Raw genomic sequence first — 23530 nt, 5'->3', positions numbered from 1 at the left:
TCTTTAGTTTTGTATATTTGTCAGTTACATTTTATTTGGGTTTCTTTTCTAGCTATTTATTTGTGTTTTGCTATTTATTCTAAATGCTGCTAGCAGGGAGTTGCTTCTAATTTTGTTGAACATCTGAAGTTTAATGACAATACAAAGATTCTGATTGTGATATAAATAAAGGGATGTGTCATTATGAAAAGAAACAGCCCATATATATATATATATACATATATTTATATATATGTGTGTGTGTGTGTGTGTAAATACATTGTTGTAAATCATTAATAAATAAAAAATAACAATGCTACAGCAAGAGTGCATTTTATACATTAATATCACACCAGCACTCACAAATCGTTACAATCATAATACTGCAAATCAAACTTTCCTTTTCCTCTTCAAGAAAATGTATTGTAAAGATAATAAAACTGAAGACTTTATTCACGAAATTTTGCTCTTCACTCAGTCTTTATTATCATTCATAATATGGATGGCAATGTTTTTGTCTTTTACTATTATTAATTGTATTCAGGGAAAGGTAATACTGTGTTGTATTATATAAAATACAAGTAGTACAAGCAGCAGTAGTAGTGGGTGGTGCACTGGGCCGGCCCAGGGATCACTGGACAGAGGTTGTCCATGTTTTCATCCTATCAGTACCGTGCCCTCCTCACTCACTCCAGACAGACACAAACTGCTAGCTGACAAGGTAAGACATCACTAAAGCTTTTATAAACTGGAACTGGCGGATTTAATTCTTGCAGTCATTTATAATAATCTCTGCATGAGCGCTTGTGTCCCCATTGCGCGCATCGAACCAGCCTTGCGCGATTTTCACTCTAACCTCGATTAGTCTGTGCCTTTTCAAAGTAAGGCGGCTTCACACGTGATCTGCGTGCGTGCAGTTACTTGCACTTTTTATACTCGCCAACAGCTTCAGTATTTGTGAATATCCGAGGATTAAAGATGCTTTTAAAGTGACACTCTGATAGCGGGAATGATCCCCTCTCTCGCTCTCCCTCTCTTTCGCTCTCTCTTTCACACACGTGCGCGCGCGCGCACACACACACACACACATGCACACGCACATACACACCCACGGTCTCTGCGCAATATATCCACACACATCGACCCACCCTAAACTTTCTATGACCTGAAGACAAGCTATTTTAGTTAACAAAGGCATGCTTCAATAGTATCTGGAATGCTGGTGTGTTTATCTGCATGTGTTTTTTTGGGGTTTTTTTTTAGTGTCTACAAAGTCTTACTTATACTACAATGCTTATTGCACTTAAAAAGTTAAAGTTAGGGCCATATTGTAGTGTAATATGCCTTTATTTTTCTATCCTCAGGATTTTCCATGGCTGCAAACTCTCAGTGTGTACTTCTTGTTATATTGCTTAATTTTCTGACATTATCACTTGGCACTCAAGATGACCTTATGATCAGTACAAGCGATGGGAAAATTCAAGGGAAATTGCTTTCTGTGCTGGGTTCGGATGTTAGAGCCTTTCTTGGAATTCCCTATGGAAAACCACCTGTTGGGAAATTAAGATTCAGAGCGCCAGAGCCAGTAGAGAAATGGGATGGTGTGAAGGATGCTACCAACTTTCCAAATTCCTGCTACCAGATGCCTGATACAGCCTTTCCTGGTAGGACTCACATTAACACAACTGGGCACAATGCATGCACAGACTGTGTAATGGATAGTGCATATCTGTACACTTACATACATATAGCCACTACATAATATGAAATATTCAAAGGACTAAACAAAATCCAAACATAGTATTAAATAAATATTTTCAACATATTTCACATTGCTGTTATTTATATGTTATGTACACATGTTTTATCTAAACAATAACCAGAGAGTTACATTACTATAAATAAATTAATAATATTATTTTATAATTTATTTAAAAATAAAACCTGCAAAAATATTTATCATACCTGATAGCACTAATTCATCACTTGTTTGACTGATAAGTAATCTTCATTTTTTTTCTTTTTAGAGAGAGAGAGAGTTAGGATTGCAATCCACTTTAGACTGTTTTTTAAAAAACATTTTATGTTACCTAAACGCTAGCTTATAAAGGGTAGCATTTTGCTCTCGGACAGTTTTGTCATGCAGAGGTTTTTTTGCACTGTATTCATTTCAGAGTAATGCTTTAGTGGGGAGTGGCAGTTAGGAAACATGATCTCATTCGTAGTGTATGCATTCCCTTTCCCAACTAAACACTTTTTTTAATTGCAAAAGTAAATCTTGGACATGACCCATAAATGTTAAGCAATTTTTTTTTGTATTATTATTTTCTAGACTGATAAAGAATGTATCTCTTACACATTACACTTTCATATATTCCTTAACACGAATACACGAGTCAAAGTTTTCAAATGCCTTTCCCCTCACTCAAAAGAATTACTGCGGTTGGGCTGGCTGTATTTATAGATGAAGCCACCTGTCGGAGATTGTTGAACTACTGCAACGGATACCAGACATATATCAATGTAATAAGCACACTCACTTAATTTAGATATGACATCAGAGATAGAAATGAACCTAACTCACTGTTATCAGGTTGTTGTCAGTGATTCTCATTCTAGGTAAAAACAACCATACAACTGTACACAGTACATTAATGGTAAATTCAAGTTAATTTTTCTTCAAGCTAATAAAATGAAATGGACCGATGAATAAATTAATTTGAACTTGTAGATTGCAGTAATGTTGTCCCAATCAGGCTCTTCAAAATTATATAATTATACTACTGCTGTTATCTAACAAAATTCTTTCCAGGGTTCAAAGGTGTAGAAATGTGGAACCCAAACACTCCTCTGAGTGAGGACTGTCTGTACCTCAATGTCTGGTCGCCACGTTTCAACAAAACGCAGCCTGCACCACTTGCCCCTGTCTTTGTCTGGATTCATGGTGGTGGGTTCATCTCAGGAACATCGTCATTGGACATTTACGACGGCCGTTTCCTGAGTAAATCTGAAAGTGTTGTTGTGGTATCAATGAATTACAGGTAAGAGGTAATAAATACTAATAGTAATTAAATATAGTTATTATATGTAACTAGAAACTCTACACATTTATACAAGAAAATAAAATTGAGTATGACAAATCTGGGTGATATTCTTTTTAGAATAATAAGAGTAAGCAATATTGTGATTTAGCTTCAGTCATACATTGTCAGTATGCCTTATTGTTGTGGTCATCAATAACAGATTGGGAGCGTTTGGTTTCCTGTCTCTTCCCGACAACACAAATATCCAGGGTAATGCAGGCCTTTTGGACCAACGCCTGGCTCTTAAATGGGTTGCAAATAATATTGCAGCTTTTGGTGGTGATCCTTCTAAGGTAAATGCCTTAATTCTAGAAAGGTTTTTCACATGTTGAAACAATTTTAATTTGGCATTGTTTCCAGGTTACTCTGTTCGGAGAAAGTGCTGGGTCTGCATCTGTTGGCTTCCAGCTGCTCTCGCCGGGCAGCCAGGATCTTTTTCAAAGGGCTGTGATGCAGAGTGGCTCCCCCAATGCATACTGGGGCACAATTAGTCAGACTGAGGCCTGGGACAGGTAGTGTACATTTTTTTATCATCTTTGTCTTGAGCCAACTTGGTTGACTTAACCCTTGTATCTAGACTGACAAAATGACAAGTGTATTAAAAAGTCTGAAGATTTCCAGAGGCTGAAACCTGATGACTTTGCCTTTAGCTCCAACAATAGGTCGACATTCTCATTCATCCTCTGTCCATATAGGTACCGTTAGGATTTTATCAATACCAATATTGAAACTGATATTACTTACAAATATTAATACATCCTGATAGTCTGATATTATTTCTGATACTACCCTCCAGAGTTTAGTGTAAAAAGAATACACAGCAGTGGCTATAGTTAATTCTGAAGTGTTGGCTAGCACACAAATGGTGTTTTTCATTGCAGTCTTATACTAACCAGGTATCGAGGTGTTTAGTTTTGTGCTTCAGGTCAATGGCTGTGGTGATCCCACACAGTTAAAAATATCCTACTAGAGTGAGGGCTTGGCTGTTGTCCCAGGCTGCAGCTAAGTTTACAAGGATCTGCCAAATTTGAAGATACTTACACACAGTAGTCTTTCTGTATACTGACACGTTTAATTTTAACAATTCTTAGCAATCAGATTAACAGACTAACAAGAACACTGTGGCTTTGCAATAGATAAAAACATATATTATTTTTTGTCAAAAAAGGCTTTGATCACAGTAAAAAATAAATAATAATGTGTGTGTGTGTGTGTGTGTGTGTGTGTGGATATATATTTTCATTCAGTTATATATATTTATCTACTACAAAAAAACATGATTTTTGACTTCAATATTCAGTTCCAAAATCTACATTTGTCTTTCATACTATCTGTGAGATCATATTGTGTGACAATGTGACAATAAAAGTGATTTGATTTGATTTGCATTGAATAAAAGTTTGGTTCTATGAGTTCTTCCTTATTTTATTCTTTTTCAATATTTAGGTCTCTTATGCTGGCAAAACTTGTGGATTGTCCCTCATCTCCTGCAGCTCGTCTAGAAGCTTGTCTGCAGCAGGCTGATCCTCAAAAAGTCTCAACCAAGCAATTTGAGGTTCTCACTCAATCGTCACTATTAAGTCTTCCCTTTATGCCTCATGTTGATGGGAACTTCTTACCAGATGCAGTTGATGTGAGTACCCATATTTGGCATTTGGTTGACTTTCTTTAAGAAATATTTTTTTCGCTACATCATGCATCTCCAATAAGTGCTGTTCATACTTGGGTTTAAGGCAGTGTTTCCCAACCACTGTGCCGCGGCACATGGGTGTGCTGTGAAAAATGATCAGGTGTGCCGTGGATGATTAACTGGTTCCACCTGAGTAACGGGCAGAACAATTACATTCTCTTCAAATAGAGGGCAATACAACTATCTGCTCTAATTAAATTGGTTGCCAACTGACAGTAAAATAGTAGAAGACGAAGAATAAATGACATAATAATCATGCTGTGAGTGAGACAACGCAGCACATAATAGCAATAGATAAATATTTGAAAAGAAAAAGTAGTCAATCTGACCTGGATCCTGGAAAAAATTCCTACCCAGATGAGCAAATTTTCCTATATTTGGTGCGCGGGAAAAATATCAATGTGCTTTCTGTGACATTTTTGTTTGGTGGTGTGCCGTGTGATTTTTATAATGTGAAATATGTGGCGTGGCTCCAAAATGTTGGGAAACACTGGTTTAAGGAAAAAGTTGCATGCAACCAGTCCACATGTTGTCAAAAGAAAAAAAAATAAACGTTTATACAATCAAAGGGAAGTATACCCTCTTTAATTCTAAGGTTATACATGAAAAAAAAATCACAATTATCTGGTTTTTACCAGATTAAATAAAATACAACCTTAGATGAACTACAGTACATGGCATCTTGCACCGAGTGATTTTTTAGTTATTAAAAACAAAGTTAAAGAAGCAGTGTGTGGAAAAAAAATATTTAAAAAAAAAGTATACACTGTGACTCAGTAGCTTGTAGAACCATTTTCCACAGGAATAACTTGATGTAACTGCTTTATGTACGACTTCATGACTCTTCATCACTTTTGGCCCACTCTTCTTTACAATGTTGCTTCAGTTCATTGAGGTTAATGGACATTTGCTTATGCACAAGTCTCTTGACATCCCACCACAAACACTTGGTCTGGATTTTTTTTTTTCATTCTGATGTAGATTTGCTGGTGTGCCTAGGTTAATTGTCCTGTTGCATGACCCAGTTTTGCCTAAGGTTAAGCTGTTAGGGAGACTGCTTCACATTTGAGCCTACTATCACAATCCCATCTCCACATTGGTCCTGTCTATCTAAAGGACATTGTTCCAGAAGTTTTGTGACTTCTTCAGTTGCAATTTTGCAACCTAAGCCATGCTGTCATGTTCAGTTTTGAGAGATAATTTCAGTTGTACTATCATGAATTTTAGTATTTAATATACTAGCAGAGGACTGTTGTAGCTATCTGGCTTTTTATAATTTCTCTGATCATTATGTGGTCTAATGGTGGATCACTTAAGAATCATGGACATCACATTGTTTGGAAATGGCCTTCCCAGACTGATGGGCAGAAACAGCTGATTCCTTGTAATCATGGCTAATATGTTTTCTGTCAACACATACTTGAATGCTCCAGACTATATATATATATATATATATATATATATATATATATATATATATATATATATACAACCTAGTATCACAGCAAAGCGTTTACTAGACAACTAGACATGCTAGTCTATTTCACGATTTGACTCTCCAAAATGTGAAATGGCAACACATGCAGAGGTTGCATTACCAGCAGGGGGAGATAATATGAAGTATATTCCAGAGTTGTTAATTGTAAGAAATGATTAAGATAGGTGGCTAATATGTATATATATATATGTAACTGTGTTTAATAATAATGTCTGCTTAAACACCTTCCCTTGATTATTTTCATGTTGGCTTGAAATAAAATATCTCCCTCTGCTGTTACTGTAGCTTGCTGCAACTTCTGCGTTTGGAGATATATATATATATATATATATATATATATATACTCAACAAAAATATAAACGCAACACCTTTGTTACTGCTCCCATTCCCCATGGGATGGACGTAGAGACCTAAAATTCATTCCAGATACACAATATAACCATCCCTCCCAAACAGTGGTCACAAATCAGTCCAAATGTGTGGTAGTGGGCACATCTGCTATATTGAGATAATCCATCCCACCTCACAGGTGTGCCACATCAGGATGCTGATGTGACATCATGAGTAGTGCACAGGTGTACCTCAGACTGCCCACAACAAAAGGCCACCCTGGAATGTGCAGTTTTGTCTCACAGCAAAATGCCACAGATGCCACAAGCAATGAGGGAGCGTGCAATTGGCATGCTGACAGCAAGAATGTCAACCAGATCTGTCGCCCGTGCATTGAACGTTCATTTCTCAACCATAAGCCGTCTCCACAGGCGTTTCAGAGAATATGGCAGCACATCCAACCGGCCTCACAACCGCAGACCTCGTGTAACCACACCAGCCCAGGACCTCCACATCCAGCAGGTTCACCTCCAAGATCGTCTGAGACCAGCCACCCAGACAGCTGCTGGAACAATTGGTTTGCACAACCAAACAATTTCTGCACAAACTGTCAGAAACCGTCTCAGGGACGCTCAACTGCATGCCCGTCGTCCTCATCGGGGTCTTGACCTGACTCCAGCTCGTCGCCGTAACAGACTTGTGTGGGCAAATGCTCACATTCGATGGCGTCTGGCACGTTGGAGAGGTATGCGCTTCACAGATGAATCATGGTTCACATTGTTCAGGGCAGATGGCAGCTGAGAATGTCCCAGTTCTTGCATGGCCAGCATACTCACCGGACATGTCACCCATTGAGCATGTTCGGGATGTGCTTGACCGGCGTATACGACAGCGTGTACCAGTTCCCACGAATATCCAACAACCTTGCACAGCCATTGAAGTGGAGTGGACCAACATTCCACAGGCCACAATTGACAATCTGATAGACTCCATGCGACGATGTGTTGCACTGCACGAGGCAAATGGTGGTCACACCAGATACTGACGGGTTCTGGGTCCCCAGACCCCCAATAGCGCAAAAAACTGCACATTCCAGGGTGGCCTTTTGTTGTGGGCAGTCTGAGGTACACCTGTGCACTACTCATGATGTCACATCAGCATCCTGATGTGGCACACCTGTGAGGTGGGATGGATTATCTCAATATAGCAGATGTGCCCACTACCACACATTTGGACTGATTTGTGACCACTGTTTGGGAGGGATGGTTATATTGTGTATCTGGAATGAATTTTAGGTCTCTACGTCCATCCCATGGGGAATGGGAGCAGTAACAAAGGTGTTGCGTTTATATTTTTGTTGAGTGTATATATATCGTAGTGGTTAGACTACACGCCTTTGGAACAGAGGATCGCAAGTTCGATTCCTGCCTGGGGCGTCTGTATCCAGTAAGGGTGCTAAGGCTAGACCCCCTATGCTAAGCAAGCCTACCGCAGACATGAGCGAGACAGATAAATGTGAAGGCATGCCGGCTCGGACGTCGCCCGGATCAACAAGGTCCGCGTCAGGTGTTGAGGAACCAGGGCACCCTGACGACAAGTGGGCTACTGGAACAAGAAGGCATCAGTGGGCAAGAGACGAAAACAGGGCATTGTTGGAATGCTACTACGCAAGTAACCCCGGCGGAAGGGGCTACATGAATAGGATGCGGGACCTATGGATTCTTCGATATCCAACATCCACAATGACGGCGAAACAACTAGTAGCTCAGTGTTCCAACATTCGAAAGAAGGGACTGCTCTCACAGCTAGAGATTGACGAGGTACAACACAAATGCTATGGCAAGGAGGAGTCAGGACGCCAGGTCAGGGGGGAGATATCATCACCCCCACCCGAGATTGGGTACATAGCCCCAAGTCCGATAGGAGAAGGATCGTTGAGTGCGAGAGGAACTGACCTGAAAAATAGGATCATGGCCAAGCTTGAAACCTGTATCCCCGTAGTCGGTTACCAAGATTACGTGAAGTACCCTCAGAAGGTCTGCTAGATGATGTTAATGCAGCACTATGGACGATACCTACAACCACGATTACCGACACTAACAAGCTGATCTACAATACGGCAGCGGTGATCAGTGAGATGCTTGGCTACAAGTTGAACAGCCACAAGGGGCAGTACCCTCCATGGAGAAGGAGGCTAGAGGGCAACATCAAAGTAGCACGGAGGGAGGTTAGCCAACTAACGGAGTTGCAGAAAGGTGCGACAAAGAAGGTGCATAAGAAATACAGCAAGCTGTCCATACCTGAGGCCTTGGAAACTGCCAAGCAAAGACTCATAGCCTTGGCCAGCCGCTTGAGGAGGTACACCAGAGAGATAGAAGGCAGGAGAATAAACCAGCTGTTCTCCACAGAACCAGCAAAGGTGTACTCTCAGTGGCAAGGGAACAATAAGAGAACAGCACCACCAAGGCTGGAGATGGAGCAATACTGGAAGAGCATATGGGAGAAGGACGCAACCCATAATGGCAATGCTCAGTGGCTAGTGGATCTGAGGGCAGACCACAGCGACCTCCCTGAACAGGGTCCAGTAACCATCACAGTGGCAGATATCCAAGAAAGGGTCTCCAGTATGAAGAGTTGGACAGCACCAGGGCCCGACATGGTTCACGCCTACTGGCTAAAGAAGCTGACTGCACTCCACGAGCGTCTGGCAGCACAAATGAACCAGCTGCTAGTTAACGAGAGACACCCGGAATGGCTAACCGAAGGTCGGACGGTCCTGATCCCCAAGGACCCCAAGAAGGGACTGGTCCCCTCCAACTACCGACCAATAACCTGCCTCAGTACTACATGGAAGCTCCTGTCAGGCATCATATCGGCTAAGATGAACAGGCACATGGGTCAATACATGAGCGGGACACAGAAAGGGATTGGCAAGAATACCAGAGGCGCAAAACACCAGCTACTGGTAGACAGAACAATCAGCCGAGACTGCAAGACCAGACTGACCAACCTGTGCACTGCCTGGATTGATTACAAGAAGGCCTATGACTCAATGCCCCACAGCTGGATACTGGAATGCCTAGAATTGTACAAGATCAATGGGACCCTAAGAGCCTTCATCAGGAACTCAATGGGGATGTGGCGCACAAATCTAGAGGCCAACTCCAAGCCCATAGCACAAGTCACCATCAAGTGCGGGATCTACCAAGGAGATGCTCTGTCCCCACTGCTGTTCTGCATAGGCCTGAACCCCCTCAGTGAGATCATTAACAAGACTGGCTACGGATACCGACTACGGAACGAAGCAGTTGTCAGCCACCTCCTGTACATGGATGACATCAAGCTGTATGCCAAGAGTGAACAAGACATCGATACACTGATCCACACTACCAGGCTATACAGCAATGACATTGGAATGTCATTCGGACTGGAGAAGTGTAGTCGGATGGTAACAAAGAGAGGGAAGGTAGTCAGAACTGAGGGGATTGAACTACCAGAAGGCAACATTGCAGACATAGAGGACAGTTACAAGTACCTGGGGATCCTGCAGGCGAATGGGAACCATGAAGAGGCCGCTAGAAAAGCTGCAACCACCAAGTACCTGCAGAGGGTCAGGCAAGTCCTGAGGAGTCAGCTGAATGGTAAGAACAAGATCCGGGCCATCAACACGTACGCCCTGCCCGTGATCAGGTACCCTGCTGGGATAATAGGCTGGCCAAAGGAGGAGATAGAAGCCACTGACATAAAGACAAGAAAGCTCCTTACCATGCATGGAGGGTTTCACCCCAAGTCCAGCACCCTGAGGCTGTACGCTAAGCGGAAGGAAGGGGGCCGGGGACTGGTGAGTGTCAGCACCACAGTCCAGGATGAGACAACGAACATCCAAGAATACATTGGGAAGATGGCCCCAACTGACCGAGTGCTCAGTGAATACCTCAGGCAGCAGAAACCCAAGAAAGAGGAGGGAGACGAGGAACCATCATGGAAGGACAGGCCCCTGCACAGTATGTACCACCGGCAGATAGAGGAGGTGGCTGATATCCAGAAATCCTACCAGTGGCTGGACAAAGCTGGACTGAAAGACAGCACAGAGGCACTAATCATGGCAGCACAAGAACAAGCTCTGAGCACAAGATCCATAGAGGCTGGGGTCTATCACACCAGGCAAGACCCCAGGTGCAGGCTGTGTAAAGATGCCCCAGAGACAATCCAGCACATAACAGCAGGGTGCAAGATGCTAGCAGGCAAGGCATACATGGAACGCCATAACCAAGTGGCTGGCATAGTGTACAGGAACATCTGTGCCGAGTATAATCTGGAAGTCCCGAGGTCAAAATGGGAGATACCCCCAAGGGTGGTGGAGAATGACCGAGCTAAGATCCTGTGGGACTTCCAGATACAGACGGACAAAATGGTGGTGGCTAACCAACCGGACATAGTGGTGGTAGACAAACAGAAGAAGACGGCCGTAGTGATCGATGTAGCGGTTCCGAATGACAGCAATATCAGGAAGAAGGAACACGAGAAGCTGGAGAAATACCAAGGACTCAGAGAAGAGCTCGAGAGGATGTGGAGGGTGAAGGTAACGGTGGTCCCCGTGGTAATCGGAGCACTAGGTGCGGTGACTCCCAAGCTAGGCGAGTGGCTCCAGCAGATCCCGGGAATAACATCGGAGATCTCTGTCCAGAAGAGCGCAGTCCTGGGAACAGCTAAGATACTGCGCAGGACCCTCAAGCTCCCAGGCCTCTGGTAGAGGACCCGAGCTTGAAGGATAAACCGCCCGCAGGGGCGTGCTGGGTGTTTATATATATATATATATGTGTGTGTGTATGTATGTATGTATGTATGTGTGTGTATTTGCGTGTTTGTGTACAGGGAGTGCAGAATTATTAGGCAAATGAGAATTTTGTCCACATCATCCTCTTCATGCATGTTGTCTTACTCCAAGCTGTATAGGCTCGAAAGCCAACTACCAATTAAGCATATTAGGTGATGTGCATCTCTGTAATGAGAAGGGGTGTGGTCTAATGACATCAACACCCTATATCAGGTGTGCATAATTATTAGGCAACGTCCTTTCCTTTGGCAAAATGGGTCAAAAGAAGGACTTGACAGGCTCAGAAAAGTCAAAAATAGTGAGATATCTTGCAGAGGGATGCAGCAGTCTCAAAATTGCAAAGCTTCTGAAACGTGATCATCGAACAATCAAGCGTTTCATTCAAAATATGGTAAATGGTAAATGGCCTGTATTTATATAGCGCTTTAGTCCCTAAGGACCCCAAAGCGCAAAATAGTCAACAGGGTCGCAAGAACCGTGTGGAAAAACCAAGGCGCAAAATAACTGCCCATGAACTGAGAAAAGTCAAGCGTGCAGCTGCCAAGATGCCACTTGCCACCAGTTTGGCCATATTTCAGAGCTGCAACATCACTGGAGTGCCCAAAAGCACAAGGTGTGCAATACTCAGAGACATGGCCAAGGTAAGAAAGGCTGAAAGACGACCACCACTGAACAAGACACACAAGCTGAAACGTCAAGACTGGGCCAAGAAATATCTCAAGACTGGTTTTTCTAAGGTTTTATGGACTGATGAAATGAGAGTGAGTCTTGATGGGCCAGATGGATGGGCCCGTGGCTGGATTGGTAAAGGGCAGAGAGCTCCAGTCCGACTCAGACGCCAGCAAGGTGGAGGTGGAGTACTGGTTTGGGCTGGTATCATCAAAGATGAGCTTGTGGGGCCTTTTCGGGTTGAGGATGGAGTCAAGATCAACTCCCAGCCCTACTGCCAGTTTCTGGAAGACACCTTCTTCAAGCAGTGGTACAGGAAGAAGTCTGCATCCTTCAAGGAAAACATGATTTTCATGCAGGACAATGCTCCATCACACGCGTCCAAGTACTCCACAGCGTGGCTGGCAAGAAAGGGTATAAAAGAAGAAAAACTAATGACATGGCCACCTTGTTCACCTGATCTGAACCCCATTGAGAACCTGTGGTCCATCATCAAATGTGAGATTTACAAGGAGGGAAAACAGTACACCTCTCTGAACAGTGTCTGGGAGGCTGTGGTTGCTGCTGCATGCAATGTTGATGGTGAACAGATCAAAACACTGACAGAATCCATGGATGGCAGGCTTTTGAGTGTCCTTGCAAAGAAAGGTGGCTATATTGGTCGCTGATTTGTTTTTGTTTTGTTTTTGAATGTCAGAAATGTATATTTGTGAATGTGGAGATGTTATATTGGTTTCACTGATAAAAATAAATAATTGAAATGGGTATATATTTGTTTTTTGTTAAGTTGCCTAATAATTATGCACAGTAATAGTCACCTGCACACACAGATATCCCCTTAAAATAGCTAAAACTAAAAACTACTTCCAAAAACATTCAGCTTTGATATTAATGAGTTTTTTGGGTTCATTGAGAACATGGTTGTTGTTCAATAATAAAATGATTCCTCAAAAATACAACTTGCCTAATAATTCTGCACTCCCTGTGTAAATGTATAAACAAATTAACTTCACAAAAACAACTAAATAACTTTCTCTCTTCCTTCTGCAGGTACTTCTAAGTTCTGGTAACTTTGCAAAGAAAGATGTGATGTTTGGTTTAAATAAGGATGAAGGGACATATTTTGCTGTTTATGCAGTCCCTGGATTTAATAACACCGGTCAGAGTCTCATCACTAGAAAGGAATTCTTGGCAGGAGTGACGCTTGCAATGGATACTGCGAGTGATGTCATGAGAGATGCAGCCATTTTCCATTACACGGATTGGACAGATGTGGACAACAGGGTGAAAAACCGTGACTCTGTATGTAGTCTTGTTGGAGATCAAATGTTCATGTGTCCAGTGCTCGACTTTGCTCACAGGTAATGAGTAATTCTTATTGATCATATTTTTTAGTCACAGTTAATAAACACAAAACACGTCAGAACAAAGCCACGCCCACATGGTTCTAAGAAAAGGCATTGTATGTATATGTGTGAACTTCTGTATCTAAGTAAGAATGTGTGTGTGTGTGTGTGTGTGTGTGTGTGTGTGTGTGTGTGTGTGTGTGTGTGTGTGTCAGACCTCCAATTCAATTCAATTTCAATTCAATTTCTCTATTGTCCTGCTGACCAAAGGGTCGTAAACACAGGAAGCTTACATCAAAAGAAGCAGATCTTCCAGATAGGATGTATCTGCAATAAAACATTACAGCCCCCCCCATCCAGAACCTCGAGAATCTGGCTGTATCCATGCTGCCCTCCTGCTGCTGTTGATCTCTTTGATTGAGGCCAGTGATCAGCTGCATCCCTCTCTACAATTGTTTGAAATTATTCAACTGGAGTTTGGTTTCCAGCTTCTCTCTGTAGGTATCTTTACACTTTCTCAGCCCTGCCTTTAGGTCATGGTGTAGGTTTCTCAACTTGTCCTTGTTCCCAGGCCTGAAGATCCTCTACTTTTCATTCAGCATGTCCCAGTATGCAGTCTCACTGGCTCCCTGACTCCAGAATTCTTCTCACAGGCTTGGTGGCAACAGGAAGTCTTAGAACTGCAAGAACATACTGAGATGTTAACAGGACCTGGTTTTGGTCTGATCTACATAGTTGGCGAGGGCAGTGGCTTTGTATACATCCTGCATGTTTGCGTGCAGAAGATCCAAAGTTTTATTTTTTCATGTTTTGACCAGATACTGCTTTAAAGTTGGCATAGTGGAGGCTAGATATGGTTGAAACCGCCAGTGATGGTGATGAAAGGCTCTGGGGGTTTATGCTTTAGGTCAGTGAAAGTCCCGTGTGTGATGTCACATGCTGCTGACCCATTAGCTGCTACATAAACACGTATTAATATAGCGGAGAATTCTCATCGTAGATAACATGTCCTGGATTGCATCACCATTTATTAACAAACACTGCAATCTCTCCATCTTTTCTTCTTATTGCTCAGCTTGGCGTCTTTGTCAGCCAAACTAGTCTGATACTGTGGTGGTGTGGTCCAGGTACCTTTGTAAAGCATAATACACTGCGCTCCCGATACTGCCGATTACTCTGATGCTTTACCAGTTATCCACTTTTAAGAGACCTCACATTCCCCATGACGACCGGTGGAAAGGAGGGTTTATGTTTCCTTCTCCTTGATTATATTCTTACTCTGGCCTGGCACTGATTACGTCACCTTTTGAGTTCCTGCAGGATGACCGGTCTGGCTACAGGCAGCAGTGTTGTGTTTTTGAAAGTGCCAGATCCTGAGTGTGAGAGTGCCAGGTCCTGAGTGTATAGAAACACAGAGCCATTCCACTCAGTCTTACCCCTCATCATGACAAATATAAAAAAGACAGTGAGGACCATAAAATTACAAAAAAGACGACTAAGGTCTATAGTTTGTAAAAACTGAAATCTAAAAAAAAAAGACAAAAAGGACACTAGGAATAAAACCGCAAAACACACTTAACTACGGAAGCTGCTGCAACAAACCACAATTCTCACAACATCTAGAGACTAAGAACAAGAACAAGACTCAACTCTTATGTTCTTGCGATTATTGCAAACAAATCCTGACAAAACACTGACAAATAGAGCTGGTTTAAAGAAATGCCACCTTACTAATAGTTTAAAGACCCCCGGAGAGCAGTCATTTTGGTTTTCTACCTTAGACCCCCGCGGAGTCATCATTTTGCGTTTCTACCTTTAAAAGCCGGAGAGCAGTCAGTCAAATGCTGGAGTCATTCATATGTATATTAGGTCGTTACCTAGGAATTCTGGAGGGAGGGGAGTGGGGGTGAGTGATTGAGGGGGTGGGGGAGTGGAGTGTTTCAGTTTGCCATCTTAGGGAGAAATCAACACATGTCCTTTGTATGTCCTTTGTTGCTGACATTTATTGATGAAAACAGTACAAAAAACCAACCATTTGTACACATATTTACAAATAATGATAAAAAGTGAGTGAGTACATTTCAACATTTTCAGCAATCACTCACAATCCTGGCACTGCCACGGTATCTGTCGTCTGCATTTACCACATGTGTACCTGTAGCAGTGAACACATCGCACAGTGGCCTGATTTTTTTTGCATCTGTGTTTGACACGTGGCCCTTTTTCCAGGGCTCGGTGTGGAGGGTTGTGTCCGAAGCAACTGATCTTTTCTTGCCTTCTTCGCAGCTACATGAGAGCGAGCCAACTCCCTTGCAAGCTCCACCAGGAAGTCCACCCGTCTTTCCTTCGTCCCGGTGCATGCTTGATACAGCACATGTGCATTCAGTGCTGCCATGTCAATCATGTTATAAAACACGGCGACTGGCCAGCGCCGTGTTCCTTTGCGGACAGTGTACTCCCGAACCATCTGGTCCATCACATCCACGCCACACTTTGTTTTGTTGTAAAGGGTGACAGTGTTTGGCTTCCTTTTGGTAGTGTTATCAGTCTGAACCACGCTGTGCATGCTGCTAAGAATATAGACTGTTTCTTCCGTTTGGCCGCATACGCCGTCAGCGTGGCAGCAGAGGTTGAAAACACCTAAGAAATAAGATAAATTGTTATTTCCATAGCCCTTTTACACACAATGAAACACATAAACATAGAACCACAAAAGACCTGCAACATACCTGAGTGGTGAATTCATTGCGATCTGTCTGTCTAGTGGATTGAGGAATTTCCCTGCGAATCTTGTTGACTGTGCCGAGGATGGTGGTTTTCCGTCCAAGAAGTTTTTGCGCAAGTGAAAGCGATGTGAAGAAATTGTCCGTGGTAACATTTCTGCCCTTGTCTAGGAATGGTTCCATCAGCCTCATTACTACATTTTCAGAAAGTCTCTCCCCAGTGGGACGATTGGGGTCCTTGCCAAGATATGGGAAGACATTGCAAATGTACTTGGATTTTAGGTCGCAGGCCACCCAAAACTTGTTCCCAAACTTGTCCGGTTTACTTGCAATATACTGCAGGAAACAGCACCGAGTCTTTGATGGGAAAAGCTGTTCATCAACGGTGATATGTAGACCAGGGTTGTAGCACGTGATGCAGTTGGTGACAAATGATCCCCACACACTGGAAATTGCAGCGAACTTATCAGTCTTTGCTCGATCACTGCGGGTGGACTTGTCATCAAAGCGTAGGTGTTGCATGATGTCTTGGAAGCGGTTTCGTGCCATAGTTCCAATTATCTGTGGGTTTCCCAGGTTTGCTGACCAGCAGTCATTTACCGATGGAACCCTGTAAACCCCCCGCAAGATGACAATTGCAATAAATGCCATTAGTTCAGGGAGGTCCATGAACCAATCAACATGCTCCGTTTGCTGTGCATGTTGAATAGTCCATTCTTGAATGCTATGAAGCATGTCAAGAGTGATGAAACACAGGAAGCTCTGAAGGCGACTCGAGATACTTCTCCTGGCCTTAGCCGTTGGCTCTCCATCTGCAGTGTACGGTTCTATTGGGGTGAAAGGGAGACGGGGCACAGTCTTCACGCCACACTGTGCCATCTTTCGCTGTCTCAGTCCCCAAACAAGCTCTCTTTTTCGGTGGAGAAGCAGTCTCCTCATCTGCAGTGTGAACAAATTCTAATTGTGATTCTAATTGTGAGCTATGGGAAGGTCAAACAAACTTACTAACTACATCCACTTACTTGTTTGAAATGAAAAAGGAAATAACATGAAATGAAACTAACCGGAAGACTGATCAGACAGCTCTGAGTCCGAATCCGGCTGAACTTCTAGGTCTTCTCCATCCGAGTCACAAGGGTCGACTTCCGTCAGGATCATTTCCAACGCCTGCTGAGTAGTGAGTCTTCTCTGCATTTTCTTTCCTTGGAGAGGAGGTCCGTACACCACAGAATTCTTCAGGGCACTAAGCGGGGTACTGTGACGGGGCACACCCAGTGCTCTATGATTGGTGCACAATCATCTCTATGATTGTGCACCAATCAGAGCACTGGGTGTTTTTTGTACTGGGTATATATATGACACAATCTCACTGCACTTAGCCTAACCCTTCATTGCCCTGAAGAATTCTGTGGTGTACGGACCTCCTCTCCAAGGAAAGAAAATGCAGAGAAGACTCACTACTAGCAGGCGTTGGAAATGATCCTGACGGAAGTCGACCCTTGTGACTCGGATGGAGAAGACCTAGAAGTTCAGCCGGATTCGGACTCAGAGCTGTCTGATCAGTCTTCCGGTTAGTTTCATTTCATGTTATTTCCTTTTTCATTTCAAACAAGTAAGTGGATGTAGTTAGTAAGTTTGTTTGACCTTCCCATTGCTCACAATTTGAATTTGTTCACACTGCAGATGAGGAGACTGCTTCTCCACCGAAAAAGAGAGCTTGTTTGGGGACTGAGACAGCGAAAGATGGCACAGTGTGGCGTGAAGAACATGTGGGGACCCGTCTCCCTTTCACCCCAATAGAACCGTACACTGCAGATGGAGAGCCAACGGCTAAGGCCAGGAGAAGTATCTCGAGTCGCCTTCAGAGCTTCCTGTGTTTCATCACTCTTGACATGCTTCATAGCATTCAAGAATGGACTATTCAACATGCACAGCAAACGGAGCATGTTCATTGGTTCATGGACCTCCCTGAACTAATGGCATTTATTGCAATTGTCATCTTGCGGGGGGTTTACAGGGTTCCATCGGTAAATGACTGCTGGTCAGCAAACCTGGGAAACCCACAGATAATTGGAACTATGGCACGAAACCGCTTCCAAGACATCATGCAACACCTACGCTTTGATGACAAGTCCACCCGCAGTGATCGAGCAAAGACTGATAAGTTCGCTGCAATTTCCAGTGTGTGGGGATCATTTGTCACCAACTGCATCACGTGCTACAACCCTGGTCTACATATCACCGTTGATGAACAGCTTTTCCCATCAAAGACTCGGTGCTGTTTCCTGCAGTATATTGCAAGTAAACCGGACAAGTTTGGGATCAAGTTTTGGGTGGCCTGCGACCTAAAATCCAAGTACATTTGCAATGTCTTCCCATATCTTGGCAAGGACCCAATCGTCCCACTGGGGAGAGACTTTCTGAAAATGTAGTAATGAGGCTGATGGAACCATTCCTAGACAAGGGCAGAAATGTTACCACGGACAATTTCTTCACATCGCTTTCACTTGCGCAAAAACTTCTTGGACGGAAAACCACCATCCTCGGCACAGTCAACAAGATTCGCAGGGAAATTCCTCAATCCACTAGACAGACAGATCGCAATGAATTCACCACTCAGGTATGTTGCAGGTCTTTTGTGGTTCTATGTTTATGTGTTTCATTGTGTGTAAAAGGGCTATGGAAATAACAATTTATCTTATTTCTTAGGTGTTTTCAACCTCTGCTGCCACGCTGACGGCGTATGCGGCCAAACGGAAGAAGACAGTCTATATTCTTAGCAGCATGCACAGCGTGGTTCAGACTGATAACACTACCAAAAGGAAGCCAAACACTGTCACCCTTTACAACAAAACAAAGTGTGGCGTGGATGTGATGGACCAGATGGTTCGGGAGTACACTGTCCGCAAAGGAACACGGCGCTGGCCAGTCGCCGTGTTTTATAACATGATTGACATGGCAGCACTGAATGCACATGTGCTGTATCAAGCATGCACCGGGACGAAGGAAAGACGGGTGGACTTCCTGGTGGAGCTTGCAAGGGAGTTGGCTCGCTCTCATGTAGCTGCGAAGAAGGCAAGAAAAGATCAGTTGCTTCGGACACAACCCTCCACACCGAGCCCTGGAAAAAGGGCCACGTGTCAGGTCAAACACAGATGCAAAAAAAATCAGGCCACTGTGCGATGTGTTCACTGCTACAGGTACACATGTGGTAAATGCAGACGACAGATACCGTGGCAGTGCCAGGATTGTGAGTGATTGCTGAAAATGTTGAAATGTACTCACTCACTTTTTATCATTATTTGTAAATATGTGTACAAATGGTTGGTTTTTTGTACTGTTTTCATCAATAAATGTCAGCAACAAAGGACATACAAAGGACATGTGTTGATTTCTCCCTAAGATGGCAAACTGAAACACTCCACTCCCCCACCCCCTCAATCACTCACCCCCACTCCCCTCCCTCCAGAATTCCTAGGTAACGACCTAATATACATATGAATGACTAGCCAATTTAGCTTCCACTTCCAGCATTTGACTGCTCTCCGGCTTTTAAAGGTAGAACGGTAGAAGCCTGGAAATCCCAGTGTTAAAACTGCAAACCAGTATAAAAATGACAATTACTAACACTAACAATGTTTCTGCATTTTTTGTGTTTTTTCCTCAGTTTGTATGAACCACTTTATTTATTTTTCTGTTATGTTTCATCCATCTTGAGCTAACCTGTTGTAATATAATAATATATCTCTGTTATTTACACTTTGCAGGCTCTCTCAACATGGTGGTAAGCCTTTTGTATATTTATTTGATCACCACTCATCAGTCAATCCCTGGCCAGAGTGGATGGGTGCTATGCATGGGTATGAGATAGAATTTGTATTCGGAATGCCTCTGAATGCATCTCTGGGATACACAAAGGAGGAAGTTAATATGACCAAGAAGTTTATGAAACACTGGGCCAACTTTGCTCGTACAGGGTAAGCATAACCAGATGGTCAGACACTCACTCAACTAGTGTGAAGACCCTGATGATTCTTAGAACTGATTTATTGTCTGTTTCAGAAATCCAGGCCTTGAGGGAGCTAAGTGGCCTGTGTTTACTGTTCAAGAGCAGAAGTATGTCACACTGAATTATAAACATCCAGAAGAAAAGACAATGATGAAAGCCAAAGAATGTCAGCTCTGGAGCAAATTTATCCCAAAAGTCCAAAGCGTGTCAGGTTGGATACACAAACACCTACACACATACATGCATGACACATATATAAAGATCACTCTATATAGTCTAAATGAAAGTATATTTTCTTTAAATTTGGCAGGTTTAAAATGAATCTTAAATATAATCTCAGATGAAGTAAAAAAAAATTACATATTCCACAGTGTCATTATTTACTTTAAAAAAATGAAGCCGTCTCTGAAAAAGTAAGTGCTTCTGTAGGAATAAAGAGGGTGATCTACAGTCAGGTGTTGCTACTCAGATCTATTTGATTAACTGGTCACCACCAAGTGTGAACGCGTATAATAACTGAAATGTTGCCAGTTTGCTGGTCTGGAGGATTTGAGGAAAATACATCAGCCATCTCTTAGAAGAAACAATTGTTGCTGGGATATAGGGCTATTTCCAAAGAATTTAAGTCCTTCAATTATTAACCAGTGGAAAACATTAAAGACAGTTGCCAAGCACACCAGGAATGGATGTCTCAGCAAATTCACTTAAGGTTCAACATGTTTGAGGGAAGTTTTTACTTCCCTGCCCTGCGAACCAAAACTTATTTGTGCTTAAATGGAGGGAACAATACTGAGCCAGCTATATTGGTGTGTTTATCACAAGAGCTTGTCACATACAAAGACATGAAAAGTTCAAAAAATATAATTTAAGCATCATTTACAGCACTGTACTCAGGGGGTTAAATCAGGCCAGAATGATTTTATTGCACTTTTGGTGCAGATGTCATGAATTGTAGGACTGTACCTAGCACAAGAGAAGGGGAGAGAGCATAAAGATTTTAATGCTTTTTTAAGCGGCAGCTAATTTCAAAAGTTTTTATAACCTTCACAAATATCAGCAAACACACAAACTATTTATGTGCACAGTTTGTCTGTTAGCTAAAGTTACAGCTAATGTCCTTGAAATAGCTACTTTTTTTCTTTGCATTGTACTTCTGCTAAGGTAAAACTTTCTGTATTTTTTCACCTCTGCTTATTTTAAAAAACGAACCCTAATGTAAAGAAGAGTGCACCAAAATTCATCCACAACAATGTGAGAGGCTGATAAAGTCAAATAGAAAATGATCACTTCAAATTATTGCTTCTAAAGTTGGTTCTGGAAGCTATTGAAAAATATGTCACTCTTAGTTTTTCATAGCCTTTTTTTGCATTTTGTCTTAGTTTTTGTTAAATAATGACACTAATGTCCACCACATTCTTTCTCTCAGTTTCTGTTTTTCCAATTTTAACATCCTGTAAGGACTAGATACTTTTTCATTATATCTTAATATGTAACACTTTAGAAGATATAGAGAGTGTACATTTGTTAACCATTACTGTAGTTATCTGTAGTAGGAGGCATTACATCAGGTTTTGTTAGGAAGGCGTTTAGCTTGTGGAGGAGAGTTTTATTCTGTCTTGCTCCCCTTGTGTTTCACCTAAGTTTTGGAGGTCTAAGTGGGAGGAGAGGAGGGTCAGTCATCACTTCTCTGAGCATAGATCACACAAGGGTGAATAATACTGATACACCTCCACAATTAAACTTACTGTGGAATCATACACCACATAGCAGAATGATTAAATATTTTTTATTGGAAAAAGGAAAGGACAAAAAAAGAGAAACATCTAACAGTACACACACACACACACACACACACACACACACACACACACACGTGTAAACTAAAGCCGAAAGATTCTTTGTGAAATAACATCATGATGATGTTCTTGTGCTTTTTTCTCCACAGATAAACTGGTGTCTTGTCATAATGCAAGTGGGATTATACTCCGCTGTAATTATTTGTTCCTGCTCATGTTATTGGCTATAACTTTAACCTACTGATGGACTGAAGAGGCCTGTCTTCTACAAAGTTGAAGTCTGGTAAATGTAAATTTACCAGACAGAAAGGAGACGTGGCGTGTGTCGGTGCCTGTTGTGCCAATATATCAGAGTCCCAGTAAAGCATTGTCAATTGTTAATCCAGCTGTGCATAACATATATAAAAAAAGATGAACAAGGATGTAAACACAAAGTCACAAAAGGATGGTATTACACTTGGTAATACGCCTAATTCAAATTGCTTAACAATTACAGATAGAGTTGCTCTTTCTAAAGCAATAAAACATAATCATCAATCAAAATTATCACTGTATTTGACAAAAAATGTATTCCTCTTTCAGTTATACATAATTTTTTTGTATGCATGCACTGTTGTATTTACTCTCAGACAGTGAATTCTCAGTAACTCAATGATAACAATAAAGGGTTGAACTGTTATGAAGAAAAAACTTTTGACATTTAAACAATTGTATGCAGAAAGTCTCATCATTCGATGTGAACAGGATGAACATATGGATATGGTACATATGTCCAATAGAGGATGCTGACAGCTAATGTGAGCAGGTTGAAGGATGACCCTGTGACCCTTTACCACTGGTCTTCCAATTCAAAATAATGTCTGGGATCTGCACCGGAGTGCATGGACTGCACAGGCAGTCACCTTTGACATGGGGCATTGGGCTCAAGTCATTTAACTATTCCATTAAAAAAAAAAAAAAAACATTTAACAATAAATTAATACAAATATATTTGCACTCACACATACTATGTCCAGAGGTTATAAACTAAAATGTGCAAGAGTGCCCATTTACAGTTTTAAAGAGTACAACAAGCGTACAATTTGTACAATTAGTAGACCTAGTATGTTTGATTTGTTGTGTACCCTGAGTCTACATTTAGAGGCTGTTTTTAAAATTACTTTAAAACACAATCCGAAAACTCATAGAAAATGTAGCCATGTAGAAAAATTACTGAGATTGAAGAGGCAAAGCAGGAGACAAACAACAGACATATTTTATCTGAGTACACCACACCCTAGGACAGTTAACTGTGAGCACCGAATAGCCTCAACACACTGCCATTTGTTCTGAAATATTCAAGTAGAGTCATGCTTTAAATTTATCTGCATAAGCTGATCCAATGAGAGCTAATTTATTTGCACTGTTTTCCTTTGCTTTTATGAGAGCAGCTTTCCAGTCACGTTCATTGCTCCACACCACACAGAACTGTCAGGTCCCGGCAACCTACTAAAATAGTGAAGGCATGACCAGCCTGCACCCTAAACCCACTGCTCCACCCCTCCTCTGCAGCTGAGCCACAAACTACTGC

The 23530-nt window shown here is 42.2% G+C and overlaps 1 protein-coding gene across 3 annotated transcripts; it reads left to right on the top strand.

Annotated features, from left to right (window-relative positions):
- Positions 1–597: 597 nt before the first annotated feature.
- On the top strand, positions 598–23530 carry LOC309687884 (acetylcholinesterase-like). 3 transcript variants are annotated; one of them, XM_082503171.1, is made up of 10 exons: positions 598–700; positions 1344–1643; positions 2792–3020; positions 3223–3355; positions 3423–3574; positions 4509–4695; positions 13137–13447; positions 19923–20132; positions 20218–20375; positions 22110–23530. In XM_082503171.1, exons 2-10 carry the CDS (start codon positions 1352–1354, stop codon positions 22202–22204), a joined length of 1767 nt encoding a protein of 588 aa, XP_082359297.1. In that variant the 5' UTR covers positions 598–700; positions 1344–1351; the 3' UTR covers positions 22205–23530. The 3 variants fall into 3 exon arrangements, 2 of the variants coding, with proteins under 2 accessions (XP_082359297.1, XP_082359298.1); XR_014270890.1 differs by lacking the exons at positions 19923–20132; positions 20218–20375; positions 22110–23530 and adding exons at positions 13703–13929; positions 14004–15336; XM_082503172.1 differs by lacking the exons at positions 19923–20132; positions 20218–20375; positions 22110–23530 and adding an exon at positions 13703–15336.

The sequence above is a fragment of the Aulonocara stuartgranti genome, assembly GCF_965226115.1.
Source record: "Aulonocara stuartgranti genome assembly, chromosome: 14".
NCBI lineage: Eukaryota > Metazoa > Chordata > Actinopteri > Cichliformes > Cichlidae > Aulonocara > Aulonocara stuartgranti.
The sequence above is the reverse complement of the archived record's forward strand: the minus strand, read 5'-3'. Positions and strand labels throughout refer to the sequence as shown.